This window comes from Limulus polyphemus, unplaced genomic scaffold, assembly GCF_000517525.1.
Source record: "Limulus polyphemus unplaced genomic scaffold, Limulus_polyphemus-2.1.2 Scaffold398, whole genome shotgun sequence".
NCBI lineage: Eukaryota > Metazoa > Arthropoda > Merostomata > Xiphosura > Limulidae > Limulus > Limulus polyphemus.
The window spans coordinates 281,510-293,508 of record NW_013666008.1 but is presented as its reverse complement, the minus strand read 5'-3'; the positions used below and the strand labels follow the sequence as shown (position 1 = coordinate 293,508).

At 31.2% G+C, this 11,999-nt stretch overlaps 1 protein-coding gene across 1 annotated transcript in view; it reads left to right on the top strand.

Moving 5' to 3' along the window:
- Positions 1 to 11,999, top strand: part of LOC106457965 (proto-oncogene tyrosine-protein kinase receptor Ret-like) — an 87,978-nt gene that overhangs the window by 27,649 nt on the left and 48,330 nt on the right. The window contains exons 4-8 of the mRNA XM_022384065.1: positions 2,476 to 2,730; positions 5,826 to 6,070; positions 8,126 to 8,138; positions 8,418 to 8,665; positions 10,135 to 10,297. Of these exons, the coding sequence (XP_022239773.1) occupies positions 2,476 to 2,730; positions 5,826 to 6,070; positions 8,126 to 8,138; positions 8,418 to 8,665; positions 10,135 to 10,297 (924 nt within the window). The remainder of the gene's footprint in view (positions 1 to 2,475; positions 2,731 to 5,825; positions 6,071 to 8,125; positions 8,139 to 8,417; positions 8,666 to 10,134; positions 10,298 to 11,999) is intronic.

The following is an 11,999-nucleotide window of genomic DNA, read 5'->3' as shown; positions in this document are numbered from 1 at the left end:
CTTAATTCAAGCAAACATCGATATTAAAATAAATATACAATAATAAATCCGTCACAGAGGAAAGACAGTTAATCAACAACACCCACCGCCAACTCTTGAGCTACTCTTGTTTGACAGAATAGTGAGAACTGACCGTCACTCTTATAGCTCACTCATGACCAAAACGTTCAGAGCGCGTTTTTGCGGCAACGACCCACAAAACATAAACTTCAAATTACTGTTTACTGTTTGAAGTTAAGCACAATGCTGCACAAAGGGTATTGAAACCCGGTTTCTAGTTTTGTAAGTCCGCAAACGTACCGCTGTGTCACTGGGGGCTAAACTCCAACACTTAGTTGAAACGCTATCCATTTAAATAAAACATTACACTGATTAAACGTATTTCGTTCAAATATTACACTTCATGACTTCTTTTTCGAATATATATTTACGTTTTCAATATCAATCGCCCATTTACGTTAAATAAATAGGACAACTTAACAATAACCTCTTTATAGGTCAATTGAAGGATAGGTTTCGATATTTAAGTATTTTATACACACGGTGTGTGTGTGTGTATTATATATATATATATATATATACAAATTATACAGAAAAAGAAATATCAGCTATAAATAGAAACTGTAATTAAATGACTTCTTAGCATCATTTTAATATGAATATCCTTATTTGTATAAGTTCAATCTTCCATTAAATAAACTACAACAGATCCTACAATGAAATATTGTGAGGATCAAGTGTTAGAAGGAAAGATGGATGGAGTACAAAGCATAGTATCTCATTCCTGAGATTAGAAGGTAAATCGTATTAATAACACACATTTCTGAAACATGGGGAACAATCTTAAATTTCATTGCATCAAAATAGTTGCTTAAATTTCAGATTTTTAAAAAAAGAGTATTCAGCTTATCCGAGAACTTTTACTGTTTCTATAACATCTAGCTGTGTGTGTTTCTCAGTAATGAGTTTAAGATTAGTGGTATACCTAACTTCAACTTGTTTTACAGTAGCAAACTAATCTGTTTCTCCCTCGCAACTTTTTTTTATGAAAATCAACCGCCATAGTTATTTTTCTCAAATATAATAGTAAAATCTTAAAAGTTGATCAATTTTGCTAATGTGTGTAATAACATGTCGGTTTTAGACTGGTCCCTAAAACGCATAAAAGATGTATTCAACACATCCATGCATGTTTGTAACAGGTGAGAAAAGGACAATTTAGATAGGCCGATTTTAGTATTAAGCACATAAAATCAAGTACGATGCTAGACTAACAATGGAGAACGTTGTTTTTAAATTTATCTCCTGTTTTATCTATTCTCGCTTTACTCAAGTAAAAGCCTTTAACAACATCAAAGTGACGACGAATTTTCCAATCTAGAGAGACCGTCAATCGTATGTTTTGTTGAATATACATATTTTCTTCAATTTTATGTTAAAAACATTGAGCACAGCTAACAAGTTATTTGATAGTCCACGAAGGTGTAATTTTTAATTAAAATTTTAGCTTTAGATATACACCTAAATAAATGCTTTTAATTACAATATTTTAAGAAAAATAATCGCACTTATTTAGGAATAGGTTTATGGTACTATTAACCTAGTCAATCAGAAAATAAACTCAAATACGCTCACGAGTAATAATGATCCTTTTAATTTAGACTTCCAGTTGTACTACTTATGTATTGTATTTTAATGTGTCAAATATATCAAATATATTCACGGTGTATAAGAATTTCTTACCAAAAAAGTAAATTATTTAAAATATGTTTAATTAATATATTTGATGCGTATGAAAGGTTTAGACTCCCCTGACAACACGATATATATTTACTGCAATCTTAACCACACCGTGAGAGCAGATCAAATGACAAATATATAGTATCATCTGATTAATTTATCAAAACAAACACGGAATATTGTCATTATTTTTCTATTGAATTTATATCGTACACAGTTTACAAGGCTGTATTTTATTTCATTACGATGGCTTCATAAGGCTTAGATTCAAATCAGGATAAATTCCATACAATTTCTTTTTGAAAGGATGTTTATCCAAAATTACAATTTAGTAAAAGTAATTAACTTTGCTTTAAGGCTATTGATTTTTGAGTCTGTTTACAACAAACACAGATAGATTTCAATTCAAATTGACGATAAGATATACTGTAACATACAAGGTTAATGCTATTCTTTAATACATTATGAATGTTCTTCACCATAATTTCTTTTCATTTTTAAATCCTGGATAAAGAAGGAAAAAAACATGCTTCGAAAACTAACATGACTAATAATTATCTGATTGGGTAAGAATTAAAGTATGATTAAAAATGAGTATTATAAAGAAGGATAAAAACCACCACGTGCTACTTATTCTATTTTAGTCTCAAAAATCTTTTTATTATTAGTTATTTTCAAGGTTTTGTCTGTTATGTTTTCAATGACATTATATTTTTTGGGTTTATTTTATTTCAGTTTCAGCTTTGTTTTTTCCTCAAAGAGTCGTCAATGTCACAATACCGCCTGGGTATCCTAAACATGTTCCTTTCTACCAACTGCGTTGTGTTGAAGAAAACGGCAGTATTATTCCATACGGAGCCGTGAGATTCCATGTTAGAAAAGTTTTTATGCAAAAGGAAAAAATAACCGTTAAAGATATTTTTACCGTTAACGCATCATCTGGTTGGCTGGCATTGGCTGTAACTCTACAGAACAGATGGGCAGTGCCAGGTAGGTTGGAACTATCCCCTCCCCCCTCACTCTCCCACCAGTTCTCAATCTGCTCGTATTAATAGAATTTTAAACCACAGATGCACGAGATTCATTAGATACCACGACACAAGGACTATATTAATGAATTGTGTTATATACTGCACTTGAATTAACTTAAAATACACAATGATATTACGCTGAAACATAGATTAAAACAATAAAAATGTATCTTACTACCACGTTCTAAAATTACGATTGAGATTAATTTATTTTCTTGAATAAAGTTTTTATTTTTATCTTTTTTTTTGTGTATAATAAAAATTTACATTTTATATCAATTTTTTTGTAAGAAGTTTTTTTTTCACTATTTAATCGTTTTTTATTTTATTGCAAAAGTTTTTCTTATGTCATATGTGCGAGTTACTTTCACTCAATTTTATGCTATATAAAAAAGGATTTCATTGGGCAACATTTTTTCTTCTGTACATTGAATCTATATTTTTGTTTATAATGCCCAAAAAATGTTTGTTTCGGAAAAGTTATTAATTCTGTTAAGTTAATAAAGTAATGTTTCACATTAATTTTGTTATTGCTTTAAATATTAATACTTTTAACGAATTACAAAATAATTATTTTATCTTCAAATAACTTGCGGTAGACGTTTTATTCATGCATAACATATGGAAAAAAATAATGACAGAAAATAATTATCAGTATATAATGTAAGATGCCAAACATGATATAAAAATGTTCAGAATTTTTTAAAAGTATACCGTTTATTTTTTTTTAGATTGGCTATATACTTTAAAACTAACATAATGTACATGTTATAGCAATGAGGCTACTTTGATGCAAGAAGAAATATTTAAACATGTTTAATAGGTTGTTTTTATGTTTAGAGGTAATATACAAACCACTGGAAGACGTACGTTATCCCAGTCATGGAAAGTTAACCCACTGACAAACTACATTATAATAACGTTTATGCTAAATATTATTGTATGTTCTCTAGATAATACACATATATTTATTTATATAGCTTAGATATATATTAATTTAAAGTTAGCAGTCCACATACAAGTTTCTTAGTTGTTGAGCGCAAAGCTACACAATGGGCTATTCGTTTTCTGCTCATCGCGGGTATTGAAATCCAAATTTTAGCGTTATAAGCTCACACAAAAATATAGATATTTAACATTATCTTCACGCATATGTATCCTATTTATTATTGTTTTTATCTCCATCATTCTCTCTTTGTTTAGTAAAACCATGCTTCTATCGTTCTAAAACATGTTGCTGCTAACAACATTCTCCAATTAATGTTCTTTCTGAAAGAGTTTATTTACGTGGCCTTTGAATGGTTTTATATTTTGAAGAACCTTGTTTTGCTAATAATAACTGCAAAAAATGTTGTTTGTAATGTTACTTTTATAGAGGTTTTATTCTAATAAATATTATAGTTATGATTTTCCGAAATAATTAACCAGGAGACTGTTAACTCTGCCAAATATTTACTTCAAGGAAAGCTACTTTTCTAACTGTTAACTCTGAAGAATATTCACACCAAGAAGAGAGAACTTCTGAAAACTTACCCAGAGTAATCCTTTTAACGATTTCATCTGAAAGCTATTGCTTTTACAAGCATTTACAGCGAGGAAGGCTTCTGTTCTAATGTTTATCATGAAGACGACTTCTTTCCTAAACGTCTTCTCCAAGGATAATTACCCTTCTAAATGGTTGCATAAATGATGCCACCTTCATCAGTTTTTATACTAAAAAATATTTATCCGTTTATGATATCTAAATTGAATAGACGTCTTTTTGTACATGATAGTTCTTGGGAAATATGAATAAGCCCGTGTTCCTTTCTATTATAGTATACCACTATAGTGTCTATAATAGAACATATATGAATCACTTTCCACCGGAACATTTTCGAAACCTTAAAAGACTTTGAGGATTGCTTTTAAAACTGTCAGAAACAGCCTTTACTTGCAGGAAGTTATTTCTTTTTTTACGTCTACTAATTTTCCGGCGACTTCATTAGTTGAGCAGTCTTGGCTGACAAAGTTGGCAGAATAAATGTAACATAACAGATGAAGATTTTTGTTTTTAACACAACGCTATTTCTTCCAATTAAAATTATTTTTACATACTCCAGCTCGAAGCACACTTAATTTAAAGCTGCTGTTCCCAAAATCTTCATTTCTAAAGCTGTTTATTTGTGGTTAAATGTAACTCAACCAATTCATGAACTATTTTAAAGGAAGAAAGTACGTTACAAATAGGTTTTTAATAGAATATAGCAAGGATTAAGAAGTGTGCAAAAGCCATCTAGGTATGCTTTAAAGCCGTATCTATGAATACGGGAATGCGATTTTATGCTCTCAATAGACGTTTTCTGATAAAGTTATGGCAAATAAAGCATTTCTTTTTTTTTAGTTTAGGGAGACAATAACGAACTTGAAATCTTTCAGTTGTAATAACTTTAAGTATGCAATTCAACCTGTTTAATGAGTAATGATCATCATCGTGCATCAAAAACTAAGAGAATACGTTAAGTTTATTTACAGTTTTTATTTTACTTATTGTTAATAGAACCTGTTAAATTTTGCAATAATTAATTAATTAACAACATGTCAAGTATTTCTCTCTTAGATTTCTGCATCTCTCTGAAATCAAAATACACAAAAATGAGAATCTTTTATCATTACGTTGTGAGGGTACCACTGTTGCAACAAGTTATAACAAGTTGTATTATTACAGTTTATTATGGAATCCTACCGCCCTCTGTTAATATGATTTTCTAACAAGATGTTATCAGTCGTGACGTGCATAATGGAGAACTGGCTCTTTTTTGTTATTTAATAACTTAACTCAGTTTCATACAAATTTTGAAGCTGAAGAAAGATCATTTTATTTTTTCCGTTATTCCTTCTGCAATTATATAAAATTAGACATATTTATGTTTCTGATTTTATAAGAACAGCTGTAAAAAGTATCTACAGTGGTTTTTGTTGTTAATTTGTCATTTTTATAATAAAGTGTCAGTAGTTTTAAGTTTATTTATACACTATTTTAATTGCCAAACATATTTTGTTATTTTCCTTCAGGAACAATATTTGCTCTACGAGTGAAAGCAAGCAGGAACGTATATTCCAATAGACCGTCCACGTCACAAACTATCAGGGTTCATATCAATGACAGCGAAGCCCTTTGCCATCCAAGAACAAAACTATGTTACTTTTCTTCGAAAGCGAAATTTGACTTACCAGAATCATTTCCTCCTGGTGTGAGTTTTGGTCAACTACGCCCTCCTTCTACAAGTTTCTTGTGTCCTGAAACTCAAACGGAGTACTGATTAGACCCCAGAACACATAAATTACAAAAGCTTTCTTTTTGTCAGTTACCACATCTATCACGTGGTTTTGTTTATAGGATAGTAAATGTTCAAATTAATGTTTTGAAAATGTTTAAATCTTATTCTTATATATGAAATATTTCACAAAATATTAGAACGTTACACTTGTACAACATATTAATAGTTGGCATTTTCCCTTTTTACACACCCCGATGGCTCAGTGGATGGTTTGAAGACTTACAACGCTACAAATCGTGTTTCAATACCGATGGTGGGCACAGCACAAATAACCCAAAACAACAATCAAATAAACCCTTTTCATCGCTTTATTCTGAACAACCTTGGGTTCACGTTGTATTTTAGTTATTTGTTTTTTAATTCTTATGTTGCGAAACTGTAATCTCAACCTACCATCTTCTACTTGGTAACGGTGTGTAACTTGTACGAAATACAGTGAAGCTGTCAACCAAGTGTTGTAATTATTCCTATCCGGAGAATGACGTTCTACAACGACCATGATCAACGTCTGTGGGCTTGTACGCTATACTTCTTGTTACTATGGTAACTGTCGAGCTATTAAATGCTGATTTACCCTCATAAAAGTTTATAATGTGTAATTCAAAAGGTTCCATACACGCATCACTAATGTTGGTCAGAGAGATAAAATATGTCTACTTATTTGCTTATTTCGTTAATATTGTATGTATAAGGGGCTGAGTTTGTACGGCGCAACTACTAATAACTTAAGGAAAAGTTTGTTTGTTTTCCTTCGAGAATGAATATCAACGAATGAGTTATTACCAGCAGGGGGGAAAAAAGAAGAAAAAATTGATTCAACTTTGTATATCGGTACAAATTGCGAGTTTAAATTCATACAAAAATCAATCAATCAAACAATCTTTACCTTTTTATCATTTTCATGTTACATGGCCAATCACTATATGTTTCCAAGTCGCTTCCTATTCGCGAGTTACAGATAAGAGAACACACAAGATAAAGACTTTCTTTAAAATATCCCATTAATTGTACTGTAGAAAATAAACCTAGTAAGGCAGTAGAGAGATTTACAAGTAATTTCAATTTACATACATCGCGTTAACTTGTTTGAAGCCTAAAACTAGTTAGGAAGCTTGACTCGCACTCTGAATGTGGCGGGTTCGAATCCCCATCCCACTAAACTTGCTCGCCCTTTCAGCCGTGGGGGCGTTATAATGTGAGAGTCAGTTGTTGGTAAAATAATAGCCTGAGAGTTGGCGGTGGGTGGTGATGACTAGCATTCCATCTAGTCTTTCAATGCTAAATTGGGAATGGTTAGCGCAGATGGCTCTCTTTTAGCTTTGCGCGAAATTCAAACCATGTTTTAGTTTCTAAATTTTCTATGCTAATTTAAAGTTGTACATTGCGCTCTCAACTTTATTTTGGTATTTATCAAGACTCACCTTTTAGTGTCTTTCGTTTTTACTTTATATTACGTTAGATTAAATATTGAACTATCAATCCACTGACAGACAAATAAATGCAAGATTATTTTCTGTGCGAAAATTTGTTATATCTCTACACAAGAGTTACACATTATATTTCGTGCTACGGTGCTTTGTGTTCGTTTAAGAACAGCGAATTGTTTTGCTCTAATGTGAATATGCAAGAAGAGGGATACAATAATGTGCGCAGGTTGGTGCGGAACTAATTCTACTAAAATTCGTTTAGGAAAAGCTAAAGAAACATATAATGACTTTTATTCTTTAAGAGAGGGATCCCCTTGGTATAGGTATTTGTGAAAGAATAGTTTTGTTCATAACACTTCGTATAGTTTTTATATTCATGTTCGTGAGAACAAAGTATACAAGCCAGCAGTTTGTCGAATACGAAAATAATTATTTTAAATAAAAACAAATAATTATATACCAGATATAATAGAATCATAACGTTACAGCAGCGTTGATCTTAATATGTCGAAGCATTAATGTGTTTTAGGCTGGATATGAACATTCGTTGTGAAGTGGACAAGGTAGGCCAACCAATGAGCTTAATGTAAGACTTAATCTTTTATTTCAAGTAGAAAATGTTAATAAAACATAAAATCTGATTAAAGTTTTATATAAATTAAATGAAAACTATAAAAATGTTACAGCTTTTGTTGATTTGACGTGGAGATTTTTTTATTCATTTACCAAAAAAGTACAGAGACCGTTTCTAAAATAACTCTAATATATCAAAATATGTCTTCTTGAATTGTAATTAGAATTGATTTCTTATAGATATTATATATTTAATTAGAGTTACTTACAACATCAAATACTGATTACAGTAAAAGCTTTAAATCCAATGCATTTTCTTTTTTCAGGAGAGGGTTTAGTAAACATAAATTCAAAACAGGAGTTATATTTAACATCACCGTTGGACGCTGAAAGGGCTACAAAGGAGACCTTTCAGGTGAAGTGCACGATAAAAGATTTGAAAACTTCTCGTCTTTATTCCGATACTTTTTCTCTCCACGCAACCATTCGAATATTAGATGTCAACGACAACGCACCTTATCTCCCAAAAGATGTCTCTACAAACGTTCATTTTCATGACACTGACTTACAACAGGTTAGCCATTCATTTCAATGATATCAAAGGTTTATTAAATGTTTTAATTTAAACATATACTATTTCAAGTGAGATATCATAATGTTATTTATATCCAAATAAAATATTTCACGAATTAAAAATATATTTTGTGCAGCATTTGCTGAAATCCAATTTTCAAATATGGGATTTTATATATAATTCTAATGGCCTTCGCACGTTATGCTAGAGGTCAACTGATATGTTTGTGTTAGTCATCAGATGGCATGCATTACTTTCCCAGATGGAGATTAATATCTACCTTGGAGAGCATTCAAGCATTCACATGCAGTGATTACAAACTTTTTTACATTATGTATTTATTTTTCTGGCATTTATTTATTGCATTACTTATTACGCATGCTAAAGACCAATTCGAATTTCATTTAATGGCCATAAGGAAGTAACGGTCTCTATTAGAAACAATGCTAATAATATTCTCTGGGTTTTCCCATGCACAGACGGATTTCAAAGTTGTATAATTTGTGTTTCAATTCAGGTAGCGTAGAATTTGTTCAGTAGAACATAATAGATTATTTCTTGATTTAATAAAACTATACAATATATATATATATATATACATATAAGATCTACAGTGAAAGAAAAATTCCTACGCCAGCCAAACTAAATCAAGAACATTACCATAAAAACATCAACAAGTACTATGCTACCATAATATTGCTTGTAGTAGTAGTTTCCAAAGAACTGAAAACTTTACTCCATCTACTGGTAGTAACAGATACGTTTTGAACTTAGAGTAATAATTGTTTACCTACATTCCATTGGCGATTAGTAAGCACGTGTTTTGACAAAGGTCCAGTGATATATATACTTCTAATTATTAATGCAATCATGTCTCTAAACTTTTTTCTTCAAGTATCCAGGAAGTTATGAATTGCTTAATTTGGGCTTAATTCTTTCCTACTCAACGACTGTGCTCGAACGGATGAAATACGCACATTTTATATTGGCCTTCATTTAATTACAACAAGTATGAAGCTGTTTAGCAGGCATAGTAAGTACGAAGATTATGTTTAAAAAATGAAAAATTGTTTGGTGAAGTGGTGAAAGATGACGTTTCGATGTACTTACGTAAGCCTTTATTAGATAAATTACTGATACAAATAAATCGAAATATCGTTTCCGCCAAATCAACAAACAAATCGTCTATTCAACTTTTTATTTTTAGAAGAAGCAGAATATTTAAAGCTGAAACACTAGTAGCTTGCATGTTGACTCAGTTTAACCACAGTTTACATGGAAGATATTTTAGCAACAGACGGTTTTAAGCACAAGGAAAATATGAAAAGAGAAAGCGAAGGTTTATCCGAACATGTTCGTCACATTCAATTGTTCTAAAACGAAATATGTTTTGTGACACGCCTAGAATAAACTGATTTTACCACATTTATGCACTATATAATAAACTGTAATACTTCATGACGTTTCAGGGAAGAGATCTTCCTATACAGTTCAACGTTTTCGACAAAGATTCTGAAGCGGTGAACGACATTGTGGTACGAGTTGAAGACGACCAGCTGGGCTTATTTAAAGTCAGAAATACGACCGTATACGACAATATTATGGCCAGCGGCGGCATGCTCTTAATATCTTGTATGTGAGACAACTTTTCTTATTAATTGTGATGAGTACATGTTGTTTATCATTGTTTTTGTTATAGTTATAAAGTCAGATATAACTGCTTCAAAATAGCTCCTTTGGCATTTGTAATATTAACATTAATATTTCAGTAATTTGAGTCTCAATTAGTATATTCGGAGATGAACTAGGTATGTGCAAAATATTTTTCTTTAAGATAAACCTTATTTTAATTGCTCATGGGGATAACTTTCAAAGTTGCCACCAGATAACATTCTATTAACTGAGCCAAGAGTACTCTTACAATAACAGCTCTATATATATATATACACATATATAGGCTAACATTAAATTAGCTTCCAATGCTGAGTGATCAATAATGTGTGTTTGAAGAAATGAAATAAAGTCATAAAATGAGTATGACTAAATTAGATATCACGTGAAGCTCAATCATTATGGGTTTTTTAATTAATAACTACTTCCACAGACATAACACAAACCAACATTCTCGTCAATTATTATCTTAAGAGTACTCAATACTGCATAAGAATATATTTGTAAATTATCTGTTGTAATGCTCTTTGATAATTATTTTGTGGAGAAGTAGTAATGTAAATTCTTAAAGCAGAAAACAAAAATTCATAGTGGAACTCTAAATTCTACTTGACAATTTACAAGTCGATATTACGTTAGGGATAAACTAAACACGTAGTTTAAAGGTTTCATATAGTCATCTAACAGTATAATCGTCTACTGCACTTATATCACTACCACTGATTTGATGCTTTTGTATTGTCAATGAACGAAGTTTGCGATTTCAAAGTATTTACGTTGCTTTAGTGGTTTAGATTGCGAATTTATTTATAATACAAAAAATATAATACTGTAATACTGTGATTCTTTTTAGTTATGAAAAGTATTTTGTATCAATTAGGATTTTTTATTTTGTTCTTAAATCGAAACCTCTTTATAGTGTTCTACAATATTATAATTACGAAATTAATCCAAAAAAATTAGCAAAAAATGTTGTCAGATTTCTTGACTACTAACTTCTTACGATAATTTGAACATTATTGTTTTTTTTTCATAATTTATCATTATATTTAATTATGGTGATTTGAATTTCTAATATATTTCATTCAAAGTTTATTCTTTCTTTCGCAAAGCCTCTGTCAATTAATAAATAGCTTTATCAATTCAAATTACTATTACTTATCGCTTCTCAAGGCTAACCAGCGAAGCAACATGGTTGGTATACCCACCGAACAGCAGAACAATATGGTTGGTATATGCTCCGGATAGTGAAACAACATGGTTGGTATACCCACCGAACAGTGAAACAACATGGTTGGTGTACCCACTGAACACTAAAACAACATGGTTGGTATATCCACCGAACAGTACAACAACATGGTTGATATACCCACCGAGCAGTGAAACAACATGGTTGGTATACCCACCGAACATTAAAACAACATGGTTGGTATATCCACCGAACAGTACAACAACATGGGTGATATACCCACCGAGCAGTGAAACAACATGGTTGGTATACCCACCGAACATTAAAACAACATGGTTGGTATATCCACCGAACAGTACAACAACATGGGTGATATACCCACCGAGCAGTGAAACAACATGGTTGGTATACCCACCGAACATTAAAACAACATGGTTGGTATACCCACCGAACATTAAAACAACATGGTTGGTA